Below are 15,991 nucleotides of genomic sequence, written 5' to 3' on the forward strand. Positions count from 1 at the left end.
CTAACCCGGACCCTCCCTTCCCACGCGGCTGGTGTCTTTGGCAGAGATCCTGGGGGGGGAGGGCACCCGAGGAGATGCCCAAATCCTGCCGTAAGGGTGCCGCTGCCTCGCGGCGGCGGGGATGAGCCGTGCCGCGCTCCCTGACGGCAGCTCCTCCGCGCCCGTTCGCTTTCAGAGCACTCCAACTACTTCGGGGTGGACGAGAAGCTGGGCCCGGTGGCCGTGAGCATCAAGCGGGAGAAGCTGGAGGATCACAAGGACCACGGCCCCCAGTACCAGTACAGGATCATCTTCCGGACCAGCGAGGTACGCCGCCGGAGCAGCCGGGCTGTTCATCCCGTAGGGTTGTCGATAGACCCTGGGGGCTGGTTTCTCCCACTGGCGCGTGGCTGTAAAGCGAGCTCCCAAAGGTGGGGAGCTCCTCGCCTGCGCCGCTGGCCCGAGCGGGCAGCCGCGGGCGCCCCGCCGCGCTCCACCCTGCGCCCCTATCGCCCCGTCCCGGCGCGCGCCGGGGCCTCCGCGCTGCGGCGAGGGGGCAGAGGTGCCCTCGGCCCGGAGCAGCCTAGCTGAGCTGTGACGAGCGGTTGCACAAGCCCTTTCTCCCGAGCAGCTCATCGCTGCGCCTTAGCTCAGACACTCGCAGGCGTCCCGGACCGCAAGCGTGGGCATGCCCCCGTCCTCCCTATCGCAGCCATCTCCGTCTTGCTTTTAATCAAAATTTCCATAGGGAACTGCCGGCTTCGGGAGCCTCTCACAAAAGCCTGTTGTTCCCCGGCGAGAACAACGCGCCCGTTGTGAGCGGCGTGCTCTCGCCTGTGGGAGAGCGGGGTGCTCCACGGGCCCTTTCCCCCTCCTCTCGCAGCTCGTCACCCTGCGCGGCTCCATCCTCGAGGACGCCACTCCCACCACCACCAAGCACGGGACGGTCCGCGGGCTCCCGCTGAAGGACGCGCTGGAGTATGTGATCCCCGAGCTCAACATCCACTGCCTGCGGCTCGCCATGAGCACGTCCAAGGTCACGGAGCAGCTCCTGAAGCTCGACGAGCAAGGGGTGAGTGGGGCGGGGGGTCCCAGGCCGGCCGGGCTGCGTCGGCTCCAGCAGCCCCTTTCCCGAGTTTCTCCCGGGGCTGGAGGGGCTCCGCGGTGATGGAGCAGCCATCCTCCCGTGCCTGGGTCTTGCTGGTGCCCCCAGCTGCCAAAGCGGTCTCGGGCCTCGCAGCGGAGCAGCCCCGTGCTGGCACCCGGAGCCGGGTGGGCACGGCAGCGCCCCGGCATCCCCGGCCCCGCTGGAGGCACCTGCACGCTGCGGGCTCCTGGAAGCCGGGCTGGGATCTCGCTCGGACTCTGGTCCAAGGCTGAAAGCGCTGATGCCGGAGCGAGGGGGGACAGTCCCCTATGCACAGCTCGGCATCTTAGCAGGCTCCTTCGCAGCAGCCTGTTGTAATTTATGGGTGCCGAAGGAGAGAGCGTGCAAGCCCCGACCTGCTGGGAGCCGCTCTGCTGCTGGGCCGGCCGCAATGCCTGCTTTTAACCTCTTAATTATCTGCTGGGGTTGAAGCTCTGTGGAGCAGGAGGGGCGCCAAGCCCTGGCTGCGAGCCTCAGGAGCGCCCGAGCCCGGCGGCGGTTTCCGAGCGGCCGGGCGGCCTCGGGGACGCGGCGCGGTGCGGGGTGCTGCGGCCGTGCCTCAGGGCTGCCCTGCTCCCCGCAGCTCTGCCGGAAGCACAAGGTGGGCATCCTGTACTGCAAAGCCGGCCAGAGCTCGGAGGAGGAGATGTACAACAACGAGGAAGCGGGGCCTGCCTTCGAGGAGTTCCTCTCCCTCCTCGGCGAGAAGGTGTGCCTCAAGGCCTTCAGCAAGTACGCCGCCCAGCTGGACACCAAGAGTAAGTGCCTGCGCTGGGGCCGGCGTCCCGGCCCTGCCCGTGCCGCCCTGTCCGGGCGCGAGGCTTGGTGCCGCGTGGAGCCGGACGCGTGCCCGGCGGCGCTGGCCAGCTGCCTCCCGACGGCCTCCGTTGCCTTGCAGCCGACTCCACGGGCACCCACTCCCTCTACACCACCTATCAGGACTACGAGATCATGTTCCATGTCTCCACGATGCTCCCCTACACCCCCAACAACAGGCAGCAGGTAACCCCTGCCATGTGCCCCCCCCCACCCCGCTGGCGCCGTTCGGGAGCCCCCGCAGAGCCAGGCGTTGCGGGCTGAGGTGGGAAGGGGGGTTCAGAGGAGGGCACCAGGAGCCCCTCGGCCCCTCGCTGCTCGGGTGACACCGGTTTTAAGGCTCTGAGCTCAGAGACCGCAGCCCCTGCCCGAGGTCCAGCCCGGTTCTCCGGGCTGTCGGTGCCTCTGGCCGCGGCTGGAGGAGCGAATCTCGCTGCCGCTGCACCTCTGTCACTGCGTTGCTTTCTAACACCTAACAAATGGGCTCCGTGGGACCAGAGCACCGTGTGCCACCGGGGCACAGACATTACTAATACGATTTTTTTTTTTTCCCCTTACCTCACTAGTTACTGAGGAAGAGGCACATAGGAAATGACATAGTTACAATCATCTTTCAAGAGCCCGGAGCATTGCCCTTCACTCCCCAGAATATCCGATCGCACTTCCAGCATGTCTTTATCATTGTCCGAGTCCACAACCCTTGCACTGATAATGTTTGTTATAGGTAAGCCTGACCCGCTGCTAACCGTTGCCTGCGAGCGCTCGGGCGCCCTGCGCTCCTCCGCGCCAGGCTGGGCTCCTGGCACGGCCCAGCTCACCTGCACCCACCAAATGGCGTTTGCTGCTGCTCCTGCGCCCTGCAGCGCGTGAGCCCCGGTCCTCGCCCGGGGCAGACCGGGGCTCTGGCTCTGGGGCTTGCTTTGCTCGGCGCGTGTCTGACCAGAGCTGCACTGAGGGCTGGTGAAACGTGAGGCCAGTCGCGTTACCCAGCCTGCCTGGGGGTGGTGGCACTTTTGGAGGTTTCTCCCGGGCCTCTTGCCTCTTTGCAGCGGCGTGACTGTCACAGCTCCGAGCAGGAGCTCTCCTCCTGGTGCTCACGGCACCGGCTGGGCAGGGAGCAGCGTAGGGAGCTGGAAACTCCCTGACCCTTCAAGGGGGCTTTGCAGGGCTGCTGTCTCGGCAGGGGGACAGTGTGCTCCTGGGTGATTTTCCTTTTTCCTCCCAAGCGTGGCTGTGACCAGATCCAAAGACGTCCCACCCTTTGGGCCCCCCATCCCTAGCGGTGTTACCTTCCGCAAGTCCGACGTCTTTAGAGACTTCTTGCTGGCCAAGGTGATCAACGCGGAGAACGCCGCCCACAAGTCGGACAAGTTCCACACCATGGCGACGCGGACCCGGCAGGAGTACCTGAAAGACCTGGCCGAGAACTGCGTCACCAACACGCCCATCGACTCCACCGGGAAGTTCAACCTCATCTCGCTCGCCTCCAAAAAGAAGGAGAAGACGAAAGCCCGGGTGGGAGCAGAGCAGCACAGCGCGGGAGCCATTGCATGGCGCGTCTCCGCGCAGGACTTTGCCCAGGGAGCAGAGATAGACTGTGTCTTGGGCATCTCCAATGAATTCATTGTCCTGCTCGATCTGAGCACCAAGGAGGTGGTGTTCAACTGCTTCTGCGGGGACGTGATCGGCTGGACCGCGGACACTTCCACCATCAAGGTCTTCTATGGCCGAGGGGACCATATTTTCATCCGGGCAGCTGAGGGCACCTCTGATGACATCAAAGAGATTGTGCAGAGGCTCAAGGTAAGCAGCTCGCTTTGCACATGGAAAACGCTTTATAGTGTTTTCTTTCTAATTTTTGTCGGGCCCGCTCCAGAGCAATGGACGTGTTCAGACTATTTTCGTCTAAGTAGGGGAGATCTGGGCTTTGAGAAGAAGGAAAGGACTCACCCAGGTCCTGCAGGAGGTCTGCAAAGGGGCTGGCCCTGCTTTGCACCCATGCTTTTAGGGAAGGGGAGAAGCCAGGAGCTCCAAGGTGAGGAAGACCAGTGTGCTTTAGGGCTGTTGAGCGAACGGGGCTGGGAACGCTACCCACGGTTAGGGCAGCAGGCTGGAGGAAGCCACGGTAAAGCATTGGTGGGTTGTTCTGCCGCAAGCTCTTGGCTCGGCTCGTCCCAGCGGGTGCAAATGTGGTGCCTGGAAGGGAGCATGGACGAGGTGCAGGGAGCGTGCAAGGCTGAATGAGATCTCGCCTCATCAGCCACCTGGCAGGAAAGTGGCAGTTGGACGTGAGAGGAGCATTCCTGGCTGCCAAACGGGTTTTGCATCCTCCAGAGCCATCTGAAAACAGAAATGTGGCAGGGACACCGAGCGTTCACCTCGCTCAGCCACAGGCTTTGGCCAGAGCTGGGGCAGGTTGCAGTAAACCTCCTCCCTGCTGGTGAGCGGGGCCGGGGGTGACTGTCCCTGCCGCTGCCCCAGGTTATGACCTCCGGCTGCGAGACCGTGGACATGACCTTGCGGAGGAACGGGCTAGGCCAGCTGGGCTTCCACGTGAAGTACGACGGCACCGTGGCTGAGGTGGAGGACTACGGCTTCGCCTGGCAGGCCGGCCTCCGGCAGGGCAGCCGGCTGGTGGAGATCTGCAAAGTGGCCGTGGTGACGCTCACCCACGACCAGATGATTGACCTGCTGCGGACGTCCGTCACCGTCAAAGTCGTCATCATCCCGCCGCACGAGGACGGGGCGCCTCGCAGGTAGCGTCCGGGGGACACCTCGGCTTGCGGCAGGGTGCTGGGGAGGGGGCGGGCAGTGAGATGTCCCTGGGGTCTTGCCCGGAGCTGCCCCCTGCAAACGGGGGACAGCTCTTGGGGGCTATGGGGGCCCGTTTCCAAACAGGAGCCCGTTTGCCAGCGGGTGCTGAGGGTTTCCGAGCCGGGCTGTGCCGCACCGGCTCAGCGGCGGTGCAAGGCCACCTCTCGCCCTGCATCAAGCGGGGCTGCGAGCGGGCCCGGCGCTGCGCCAGCGGCTGGCGTCCAGCTGGGGCGCGCTGTCCCGATGCAGATGGGTGGCCGAGGCCGTGCAGCGAGGTTCGGGCACTGCCCGTAATTAGCAGGCAAGGGCAGGAGGTGGTGTTTTGAGCCTGGTCCCCGTGGGATGGCTTGCGGAGGGGAGAAGGGGGGCAGAGGGCTGGGTTCTGCCCCGACTAGCAAAACCGGTCGGGGTCAGCTTGCCAAAAACCCTCGCACCGATTGTGGCAGCGACTCGCAACCTGGCTTTCTGCTCCGTGCCGTGTTGCGAGACGAGAGCCCGGCGTGGCACGGGGAGTCTCTCGGCTGGTGGCTCTGCGTCGCGGTGCCGCGGCAGCAACGGGGGGCGTTTAGGGGAGCCACCGCCACTGTCCCGTTACAAGTCTCTGGGGCTTGTGCTCTGCAAGTCTGGGATCCTTCTGCAACCTTGGCCACGTCTGGAAGCTTCGGAGGGTGACGTTAGTCTCCTAGACACCAAGGGCTGGCAGGGTGACTTCAGGACACAGCGATGAGCTGGCGTTGTCTGTAGGAACCTTCCCATCCATCCGTTTCATCTCTGCAACCTTGAAAAGTCCAGTCAAAGCCAATAAGGGCAGTTTAAGCATGGCAAAGAACCTGGGCTTTGGAGGATATCTGCTTTCTGTCACTTAATACAATGACAAATGAGCTGGCTTTCCGTGAAAGGGGCAGTGCATAACTCCTACCGGACAGGCAGCGTTACGGTAGGGAGATCAGTCCTGTCGCTTGGCTCCGGCAGTGCTGCCGAGGCTCCCCGGAGCCAGAGCTGGTCCTGCGTGGGATCTCCACCCTTCGTGCGGGCACCTGAGCGCGGAGCCCAGCAGGGCCAGGCCCGGGTGGCCGACGGTTGCCTTGTCCCCCAGCAGCGAGGCTGCTTTGGGTGCTGGGGCAAGCCGGGGCCGGGCAACGTCGGCCTTCGCCCGTTTTCCTCTCTAGCTCTTCCGAACGGAAGCTTGTAGTTAGTTCTGGAAAAGAGAAGAATAAAGCCTTGAGCTGCCCCGCGCCGCTGGGCTCCTTTCCCGATCGCCGGCCGGGGGAGCAGGTCCGCGCTGGCGCGGCGTGCCGGCGCCGCGATGCTCCATCCTGCCGCTGCCCGGGGACGTGAGCTGGGCAGCGCCGCCGCTGCAGCGGACGCGGACGGGCTCGGTCGGGGCTTGCGGCTCAGCTGCCGGCCGGTGACTCAGCCCCTTCAGCTCAGCAGTACAGGGAAACCTAGCTAGAGAGCCCCTTCTCTGCAGGTTTGGGGAGCTATTTTTAGGCAGCCATCGTTTGCTTTCCCCCTGCATGTGGCTAAGTAGGTCACCTTCTCCGCGCGTCGCCCTCGCACATAGCAGGAAGATGATAGCACTGATACAACTGTGTGTAATTAAATACCGTGGCCCTGCGCTGGGAGGACGTTGCTTTCCCGGGCAAGGGGTGCTTTTGGCTACCGCTCCCCGGGTAAAGCTGGGTCCCCCCGCGAGGCGCCGCGTTAGGTGGCATCAGCCTGGCTGCCAGAGCGGAGGCGCGCACGCCGTAAGCAGCGTTTGCTTTGCAGGGGATGGGCCGAGTCGTTCGAAATGAGCAGCGCGGAGCACAAGGGAGAGCCGGAGAGCTTGCCGGCCGGCTACCGGCCCCCGTACCGCAGCAACTCCGTCTGGCAGTGGAGCGGACCGGCCTCGCACAACTCGGCGCCGGCAGGCAAATGGTCCGAACCGCTGCCCCTCGGGCATGCCCAGTCCCTCAACCGGCCTCCCAAGCAGACCTCCGTCGTCCCCTACCGCGAGCCGCAGCCCCTGCACAGCAAGAGGTAAGGCGGAGCGTGGCCGCGGCGGGCAGCGTGGCCGGGCTGGCGGCCGGGGCTGCTGCAGGATGCTCCTGGAAGCGGCTCCTCTGCGCGTCCCGACGCCCCGCGGCCGCTCCAGCCTGCCGGAGCGGTTGCAAATCGCTCTCAGAGCGGCCTGCGCCGAGCCTGGCGGACGCTCCCTGCACGTGTAATTACCAGTTGAGCCCCGTTTATCGCGGGCTGCGGGAGGGGGGAGCCGCCGGCCCTCGCGGTCACCGCAGGCTGTCGGAGGGGGCTGCCGGGGCTGCGTTCGACCTGCCGTTTTGTCTGGCCGTCCCCCGCGCTTTGCAACGCCGGCTGCTCTCGCAGATGTTTCGCCGGCAGCCTCTGAGCTCGCGGGCAGACGAGCAGAGACGCCGCCTGCAGCCGCCAAGCGCGTGCTTCAGCCCCCGGCTCGTAAGCCGTTTGCTAGGAGCAATCCCTTCCCGAGCCCCGCGTCCTGCCCGCCCTGCGGCGGGGAGGCGCTTTCCCCGCCTGGTCTCCGCTTACCTGGCGGCCGAAGCAGCCTGCGCCCTCGCTGGCCGCGCGGCGCACCAGGAGAAACGGGGGGCTCCGGACCCTTCCCGCTCGGTGCCCCCCCACGGGACCGAGCAGGGGGCCGAGGCCGCGGCGGCCCCAGCGTCACCTCCGCGAGCCCCGCGCCGCCTGGGAACGCCGCGCGCGCGCCGCCGCCGGTGGCCGCCCCCTCCCCGGCGCCGCTCTCCTCCTCCCCGCTTGCCCGTTAAGCCTTCCTCGCTTCCGTGGCGCTCAGCCTTCCCGGGGGCGCCTCGCCGCCGCCCTCGGCGATTTGCTCCGCTCTCCGCGGCGCCCGGAGCGTTTTGGGCTGGGCGACTCTTCGCGGGGGAACGAGGGGCTGCCGGGAGCGAACGTAACCCCTTTCCTGCTCTCCGCCTGTCTCCGTGGGACCAGGCCGGTCAGCTTCCCCGAAACCCCCCATCCCACCTCGTCTTCGCCAGCCGGAGCAGAGAGGGTCCAGCCCTACCGGCAGCCCTCGGGCAGCTTCTCCACCCCAGGCACCGGCGGAGCCGCCTACGCCCGCTATAAGCCGTCTCCGGAGAGGTAGGCGAACGCCGGAGCGTCTGCGCGGGCGGCCGGACGTCGGCCCTTGGCCGTGAGGCTGCACCGGGCATCGAGCATCCTCCCCGCTCTGCCCTGCGGCTCCGGGCAGGCCTGGCTCGCTCCAGCCCCTTCCGGCACCTTTCTCCTTCCCTTGCCAGATATGCAGCCTCGCAGCGCCCGCTGCTGCCGTTCGAGCCGCACGCCGGCCACGACGTGACCTCGAGCGGCGACTCCTCGTCCGGGGGGCTCACCAGCCACGAGAGCACCATGGAGAGGCACAAGCCGGGTAAGGACGGCGGGCGCAGCCCTGCCACCGGCCTTTGCCGAAGCGCTCTGGGCGCAGCTGGCGGAGAGCCCGTTTGCTCCCTGCCCCGCTCCGCGCCGATCCCGCCCTGCCCTCGTGACGAGGGTTTCCAGCTCCGCGTAGCAGGGAGCGCTCCCGTCGCGCCAGCCGCGGGGAGGCCGTGTCTGTAGGTCCCGCTTTTGCCCTGTAGACGGGGCTGCAAAGAGCTGAGAAAACCCAGGCAGAGCCCAGACGTCCGCGGGCCCAGACGTTCCTGGGACCTGCCCTCCGTGCTGCAAGATGCTCTCACGTCTCAGGGCTCTTGCTGAGCTTCCAGCTCTCCAACGCTGGTACCTTTGGGAATCAGCACTCTTGAACTCCAGCTTCCTTATTTAGAGGCGTTTTCTGCTTTCATGTAGCCGAGCAGGCGTAGTCGGCAAGCAAGGGTTACCGCAGGGTTTACCGGGTTTACCCCAGCCCCTTACCGCTGCGCGGGGCCAGCGGTGGCCGCCGTGGGCTCCTCGGCTCTCTGGCGCTGCTGGGCTCGGCTGCCAAGGTCTCTCCCCCCGGGCAGCACGACCGCGCGGCCCCGAGGTGACGTCTCGGGTTGTGACTCGTTGCAGAGCCGCTGTGGCACGTGCCGGCGCAGTCCAGGCTGCCCGCGGCGGCGGGGAGCGGCGGGAGCAAGCGGCCCAGCAGGCAGGAGCTGGCGGGCAAGGACTCTCCCAACCGGCATTCGAAAGTGAGTGGAGCCGCCCGGCACCGCCTGGCCCGTCTCCCCTCGCCGGGGCTCGTGCCCTTGCCCGGGGCCGCGGTGCTCCTTTTGCCCCGGCCCCCGGGGAGGGTTCGGCCACACATCTCGGAAACTTGGCTCGTCCGAGGGGCGAGCCCAAAGTCCGCTGCCAGGGCTTGCCTGCAAAGCAGGACAGGAAGGGCTTCACGAGGGCCCTACCTCCCTTTTCCCCTTCCCTTTTGGGGCTGTGCCACTTCCGGGCATCCCCGAGACGAAGCCCAGGCGCCGGGGTGACGGGCAGGGCTCAGCGCCGGGGGCTGCGGCTGTCTTGGCAGGGCGAGGCGCAGTACTCGAGCCACTCCAGCAGCAACACGCTGTCCAGCAACGCCTCCAGCAGCCACAGCGACGAGCGCTGGTTCGACACCCCCGAGGCCGCCGAGGCCGAGCCGGACCCGCTCTCCAAAGGCGGCTCCAGCGACAGCGGCATCGACACCGCGCTCTACGCCTCCAGCCCCGGCTGCGGGGCCGGCCCCAAGCCCTGCCGCCCGGCGCCGCAGCGAGACAAGCTCCCCAAGGCGCCCTACGCCGGCTTGCACGAGAACGGCACGCGCCCCGGGGACAAGAAGAGAGAGCCGTCGCCCACCGTCAGCGCCGGCAGCCAGGGCAAAGGCTACCGGCCCAAGCTGTACGGGCCGGCGGGCAGCGCGGCCGGGGCCCCCGGCAGCAGCCCCGACCCCTTCAAGCAGCCCAGGTGAGCTGGCGGCTCCGCGGCCGGGCTCGTCGCGGGCTTCGTGCCGGGGGGACGGTGGCGGGGCCGGGGGCACGGCGAGGGCCAGCCCGGGCGCTGGGGGACGTCGGCGGGGAGGAAGGTGCTGTAAGAGACCCCGGATTTGCAGCTCCGGCTGCTCGGAGAGGGGGCTTTGCCCGTTCGGCGGAGCGGGGGATCGGCACCCCAGCGAGCTCCCAGAGCCGCCGGCGCGCCCCGGCCCCGCGCTCGGCACGCTGCCCTTCCCCGCAGCGAGCCTTGCTCTCACCGGCTTGTGTTTTGTAGCAGCCTGAACTCGCGGCCGGGTTATGCCGCTTACAAAGCGCCTGCGGCTGAGACGCCCCGGCCCGCGCACGCCTCCCAGCCCGGCTCCTTCCAGCTCTCGGCCTCGGTGCCCAAATCCTTCTTCTCCAAGCAGACGGTCAGGAACAAGCACGCCTCGGGGTGGAAACGCGCCGACGACCGCCCCGCCGCCTTCTCGGACCCCAAGAAGTAAGCGCTGGGGTCGAGGCCGTGGGCAGGGCTCGGCGGCGGGAGGCTCGGGGCTCTCCCGGGGGGGCGCCGCTCGGCCGTGCCGCCGGCAGCGCCGTTATCGGCGCGGCCAGACGCGCTGCGGGGCCGTCGTCGCCACCAGATCTCTCGCCGCGGCGGCGGCAAAGCCGGCGGCTGGAAAGCAGACCAAAGCGCCGCTCTTCTCCCCGGGCTTCAGGGCTCTTCGCCTGCGGCCGGGAGGCTGCGGGGCCGTCCCCTGCCTCCACTGTGGCCCCTCTCCCTGTCCCCAGCCGCCCTCCCGGAGCAGCGGCTGGCGAGGGGCCTCGTGCCGCGGGGTCCCGGCTTGCGCCGGGCGTCGCAGCGGGGTCCCCCCGGGCTGGCTGGGCGGTGGGGCGATGCCGGCACCCCCCCCACACCCCGGGTTCGGCCCCCGCGGGGGGCTCGAGGGGGAGACGTGGGACGGGGTGGCATGCCGCAGCCGGGCCCCGCGCCGGCGCCCTCTCAGCCGCCCCTGGTGCCGTGGCAGGCAGGTGGACACGAGCACCAAGAACGTCTTCGGGCAGCCGCGGCTGCGGGCGTCGCTGCGGGACCTCCGCTCCCCCCGCAAGAGCTACAAGTCCACCATCGAGGACGACCTCAAGAAGCTCATCATCATGGACAGCTCGGCCCCGGAGCCCGAGCGAGACGGGGTGAGCGCGGCCCCTTCCTCCCCGCGTCCCTGCCCGGGGCGTCCGCGCGGCGGGCTCCCACCGGCATAACCCCCCCGTTTCCACCCCCAGTCGCCGCAGAAAGCTCTCCAGCGGACGCTGTCGGACGAAAGCCTGTGCAGCGGGCGGCGGGACGCCAGCTACGCCAGCGCGGCTTGCTTCGAGCAGTCGCTGGCCAGCGACGTCCTCTTCACCAGCGCCTACCCGTCCAGCACGCTGCCCACCCGCCGGCAGCACCCGCCGGCCGGCAGCGGCAGCCTCCCCGAGAAGAAATGTGAGCGCGGCGGGGACGGGGCGGACCCGTGGGACGGAGGGGGGACGTGGGCAGCGGGGGTCCCCTTCCCTGCCCCGTGCCCAGGGAGCCCAGGAGGAGCTCCGCGGCCTCTTCTGAGCCGCGCGTATCCGCCGCCGTGGCCGGCTCCGCGGGAAAAGCCGCCGCGCGTCTTCCCGGCCCTTCCTAAGGGCAGGGCTTTGGCGGGGAGCGTCCTCGGGGAGGCTGGCTGGGGCTCCCGCAGCCCCTCCGGGCCCCATCCCGTCCCGCGCGGCTCGGCAAGCCGTGCGTTCCCCCAGTCTCCCTTCCCGGTGGCACCGGCTGCGGAGCCGGCTCCGTCCCGAGGGTTTCCGCTCCCGCCCCCGGCGCGGAGCCGTGTTCGTCAGCTTCCCCCGGGTGTGGATTTAGGGTCGGAGGCCGTGTCCGAGCGGCCGCGGTGTCCCCGAGGGCCCAGCTCCCTCTCACGGCGCGTTTGCCCCCCCTCCCAGCTACGATTTCCGCCTCCGAGCTGTCCCTGTCCGACTCGCGGGACAAGCCCATGAGACGCATCGACCCGGGGATGATGCCTCTGCCCGACACGGCGGCGGGCCTGGAGTGGTCCAGCTTGGTCAACGCGGCCAAAGCTTACGAAGGTAGAAACGCTGGGGCAGCGGGGCCGCGCGCCGAGTCCGGGCTTTGCACGGGGGCAGGCGGCAGCCGGCCGCTGCCGTTTCCCCTCCGGCGTCCCCGAACCACCGGTGCCCGCCCCAGCCGGGCCCCCGGCCGCGTTTGCACCCGGGGACGACGTGCGCGCGGGCCGGGGTGCGCTGCGATGAGCCTCTCCCTGCAGCGGTAGCGTAGGTGGAGACGGGCGCTGTTGCGCGCCTGGGGCGTGCGTCCCGCATTGGCTCTTGCAGCAGCCCCATTGCGTTTCCTTCCCCTGGCCGAGCCAGTAAAGCCAGTCCCGGTCCTGCCTCCGCGCTCGGGACCTCCCCACGCTGCAGCTGGCCCCTCTTTTTGGCCGAGAGCAAAGCGGCGGAGCAGGAGGTGGGAGCGGACCCCGTCCCGGGCTCCCCCGAGCCTCCGCGTTTCCCTGCTCCCGCCTCCCGCCCGCGACCCCTCGCCAAAGCCTCCGGGGAAATCCTCGCCGCTGCGGCAGCTGGCGAGCGGAGCGGCGGCACGGCGGGGGCGCGGGCAGCCTCTCCCTGCCTGCAGCCCCCGCGGCGGCGGCGCAGCCGAGCCGCCCTCCTCCCGGCCTGACCTGCTTTTCCCAGCCAACCCGGCCCGTGCAACCGCGGAGCCCCCGCGCCCCCTCCTCCCGGCACCGCGCTCCGCTCCGCTCCGGGGACGCCGCGCTTTGTTCGCGGCGCCCCGCGACGTGGCGAGGGAAGGGCTCGCTCCCTGCGCCTGCCCGGAGCACGCCTTCCCCTCGGAGCCGCCGCCGGGGTCCCCGAGCCCCGGGGGACGGTTCGGGGCTGGGACCCGCCGGCTGACGTCTCCGCGCCTCGCTGCCGGCTGCGCGTCCAGGTAGGAGCCAGCGCAGGAGGACGCCGGGGGTCTGCGGGCGCCGCTGGCCCGGGGGACCGGAGCAGGGCGACAAGGGGGCCGACGGCTCCGGGATCGGGGCTGGCCGGGAGCCGGACCCCCCCCACCACCACCTCTGCCGGTGCCGTCGGAGGGACCCAGCTCTTGGGCACCCACCCTCGGCGCAGCACAAAGCCAGGAAATGCCCGAGCGGCCTGAGACGGAAAGCGGCAGCCGGTTCCCAAGACCTCAGCCCCGGGGGGCTGGGAGACGGCGCCCGGTCTCGCTGCAGCATCCGGGGTCTCCCACCAGGAGAGGGGCCGGCGTGCGTGCGAGGGGGGTGCTGGGTGCCGCCGGCACTCCGCCACACAGCCTCCCGCGGTTGTACCGCTCCGGGAGCGGACCCCGGCAGTGCAAACGCTGCTCCCGCGAGTCAGGCGGCGCCGCCACCGCCTGTTCCTCCGGGTTTCGGGGCGGCGGGGCCGGGCGGTAACCCCCTGCTCGGCTTTGCAGTGCAGAGAGCCGTCTCGCTGTTCTCCCTGACCGACTCGGCGCTGAGCCCCGAGAGCCCCGTGCACGGACCCCTGGGCCTGGAGCGGCAGCCCGCACCACGCAGCACGCCCACCATGAGGTGAGGGGCCGGCCGGGGGCACCGCGATGCCGAGGGCTGCGGGGGGCCAGGCTGGGCGGGTGCCCGACCACCGACGGGCTCCCTCCTCTCCCGCGCAGCGAGGAGCCGCCCCTGGACCTGACGGGGAAGGTGTACCAGCTGGAGGCCATGCTAAAGCAACTGCACAGCGACCTGCAGAAGGTAAGGGGGCTTGGCCGCCCCGAGACCCCCCCGCTGGGCGTCCTGCTTCTGCTCCGGCCGGGCGTCTGCGTCCCGGTCCACGGGGAGCCGGGGTCGAGCTGGGCACCCTGCTCCAGCCGGGCACCCGCGTCCCGGTCCACAGGGAGCCGGGGTCGAGCTGGGCACCCTGCTCCAGCCGGGCACCCGCGTCCCGGTCCATGGGGAGCCGGGGTCGAGCTGGGCACCCTGCTCCGGCCGGGCATCTGCGTCCCGGTCCACGGGGAGCCGGGGTCGAGCTGGGCACCCTGCTCCGGCCGGGCGCCCACGTCCCGGTCCACGGGGAGCTGGGGTTGAGCTGGGCACCCTGCTCCAGCCGGGCACCCGCGTCCCGGTCCATGGGGAGCCGGGGTCGAGCTGGGCACCCTGCTCCAGCCGGGTGTCCACGTCCCGGTCCACAGGGAGCCGGGGTCGAGCTGGGCACCCTGCTCCAGCCGGGCGTCCACGTCCCGGTCCACGGGGAGCCGGGGTCGAGCTGGGCACCCTGCTCCAGCCGGGCACCCGCATCCCCGTCCATGGAGAGCTGGGGTCGAGCTGGGCACCCTGCTCCGGCCGGGCGCCCACGTCCCGGTCCACGGGGAGCTGGGGTCGAGCTGGGCACCCTGCTCCAGCCGGGCGTCCACGTCCCGGTCCACAGGGAGCCGGGGTCGAGCTGGGCACCCTGCTCCAGCCGGGCACCCGCGTCCCGGTCCACGGGGAGCTGGGGTCGAGCTGGGCACCCTGCTCCGGCCGGGCACCCGCGTCCCGGTCTACGGGGAGCCGGGGTCGAGCTGGGCACCCTGCTCCAGCCGGGCGTCCACGTCCCGGTCCACGGGGAGCGGGGGTCGAGCTGGGCACCCTGCTCCAGCCGGGCGCCCGCGTCCCGGTCCACAGGGAGCCGGGGTCGAGCTGGGCACCCTGCTCCAGCCAGGCGTCCACGTCCCGGTCCACGGGGAGCCGGGGTCGAGCTGGGCACCCTGCTCCAGCCGGGCGTCCACGTCCCGGTCCACGGGGAGCCGGGGTCGAGCTGGGCACCCTGCTCCAGCCGGGCGTCCACGTCCCGGTCCACGGGGAGCCGGGGTCGAGCTGGGCACCCTGCTCCGGCCGGGCATCTGCGTCCCGGTCCACGGAGAGCCGGGGTCGAGCTGGGCACCCTGCTCCAGCCGGGCGCCCGCGTCCCGGTCCACGGGGAGCCGGGGTCGAGCTGGGCACCCTGCTCCAGCCAGGCGTCTGCGTCCCGGTCCACGGGGAGCCGGGGTCGAGCTGGGCACCCTGCTCCAGCCGGGCGCCCGCGTCCCGGTCCACGGGGAGCCGGGGTCGAGCTGGGCACCCTGCTCCAGCCGGGCATCTGCGTCCCGGTCTACGGGGAGCCGGGGTCGAGCTGGGCACCCTGCTCCAGCCGGGCACCCGCATCCCCGTCCATGGAGAGCTGGGGTCGGGCTGGGCACCCTGCTCCGGCCGGGCACCCGCGTCCCCGTCCGTGGAGAGCCCAGGGTGGGGGTGACCAGTGCCCGGACACCTGGGTTCCCTTCCCGGCCGCTCGGCTCCGCGGGAGCGCCGGCCCTCGGAGCGGGACGGGGGGAGGCTGGGGGCCGGGGGCCAGGTCCGGGCCGCGTTCAGCAGCGGGGCTCCCCCCCCCGGCTCTGTGCCGCAGGAGAAGCAGGACAAAGTGGTCCTGCAGGCGGAGGTGGCCAACCTGCGCCAGAACAACCAGCGGCTGCAGGAGGAGTCGCAGACGGCCAACGAGCAGCTCCGCAAGTTCGCCGAGATCTTCTCCAGCGCCGTGGAGAAGAAGGAGCTGTGAGCGGGGCCGCGGGCCCCCCCCCGGCGCGCCGGGGCTGCCGGCTGCGGCTTGGCGCGCTCCCCGGCTCTAGCGGGGCCGGCGGCGGGCGGACGGGGCCGCGCGCAGGTGGGTCGGCTTTTCGGAGCGCGTCTCCCTGCCGCGGCGCGCAGGCAATAAGGGGCGATTTGGGGGGGGCGGTCCCCTCTGCTGGGTCCGTCCCGGCCCCGTCTGGCGTCAAACCCACCGCGATCCTCCTCGCCGGAGAGGCACAGGAGCGGCCGAGGCGGGTAGCGAGCACTTTCTCAAAGCTAAGTTATTTTCTAGAGGAATCAGTGCTGAGAGCGGCTCAGGAAGCGTAAAGCCCCCCCCTTCCCCCCAAAACTGTTTAAATGTAAATGTTCTTTATAAAACACTATATTTGTATAAATGGTACTGTTTGTAATTTTTTTTTTCTATGAGATTTCTGCACTTGTGGCCAGCAAACGCTGTGCATGCGGGGCGCTCCTGGGCCGGGCGGCAGCGCAGGGGACGCCGGGGCCCCCAGATGAGCCACCGTGGGGCTGGTTGGGGTGGGGGGGCAGCGGGGACCCCCACAGGACACTGACTATGCAAAGCCGAGCCCGGTCCTGGTGTCGCCACTGAGGCGCCCTGGGAGCTGCAGCCGGACCTGTGTCCCTGGGGCCGACATCACTGTGAAACCTGCTGCGAGCTGGGACCCTTCACCAAACCGGGACCCTGCACCAAACCGGGACCC

The 15,991-nt window shown here is 69.8% G+C and overlaps 1 protein-coding gene across 9 annotated transcripts in view; it reads left to right on the forward strand.

The window, feature by feature from the left end:
* The window catches only part of SIPA1L3 (signal induced proliferation associated 1 like 3), a 50,827-nt gene extending 35,163 nt beyond the window's left edge, over window positions 1-15,664 (forward strand). For 8 of the 9 annotated variants that reach the window (XM_068909755.1, XM_068909761.1, XM_068909756.1 and 5 more), the window contains 19 exons: window positions 176-306; window positions 863-1,051; window positions 1,710-1,884; window positions 2,025-2,128; window positions 2,509-2,666; window positions 3,169-3,745; window positions 4,424-4,698; window positions 6,527-6,778; window positions 7,724-7,873; window positions 8,032-8,159; window positions 8,780-8,898; window positions 9,225-9,640; window positions 9,941-10,147; window positions 10,674-10,836; window positions 10,927-11,128; window positions 11,614-11,757; window positions 13,142-13,259; window positions 13,358-13,439; window positions 15,109-15,664. In XM_068909755.1, coding sequence (XP_068765856.1) covers window positions 176-306; window positions 863-1,051; window positions 1,710-1,884; window positions 2,025-2,128; window positions 2,509-2,666; window positions 3,169-3,745; window positions 4,424-4,698; window positions 6,527-6,778; window positions 7,724-7,873; window positions 8,032-8,159; window positions 8,780-8,898; window positions 9,225-9,640; window positions 9,941-10,147; window positions 10,674-10,836; window positions 10,927-11,128; window positions 11,614-11,757; window positions 13,142-13,259; window positions 13,358-13,439; window positions 15,109-15,258 — 3,740 coding nt within the window. In that variant the 3' untranslated portion in view covers window positions 15,259-15,664. The remainder of the gene's footprint in view (window positions 1-175; window positions 307-862; window positions 1,052-1,709; window positions 1,885-2,024; window positions 2,129-2,508; window positions 2,667-3,168; window positions 3,746-4,423; window positions 4,699-6,526; window positions 6,779-7,723; window positions 7,874-8,031; window positions 8,160-8,779; window positions 8,899-9,224; window positions 9,641-9,940; window positions 10,148-10,673; window positions 10,837-10,926; window positions 11,129-11,613; window positions 11,758-13,141; window positions 13,260-13,357; window positions 13,440-15,108) is intronic. The other variant, XM_068909765.1, reaches the window with a different exon arrangement.
* Window positions 15,665-15,991: the final 327 nt, after the last annotated feature.

The sequence above is a fragment of the Struthio camelus genome, chromosome 16, assembly GCF_040807025.1.
Source record: "Struthio camelus isolate bStrCam1 chromosome 16, bStrCam1.hap1, whole genome shotgun sequence".
Taxonomy (NCBI): Eukaryota; Metazoa; Chordata; class Aves; order Struthioniformes; family Struthionidae; genus Struthio; species Struthio camelus.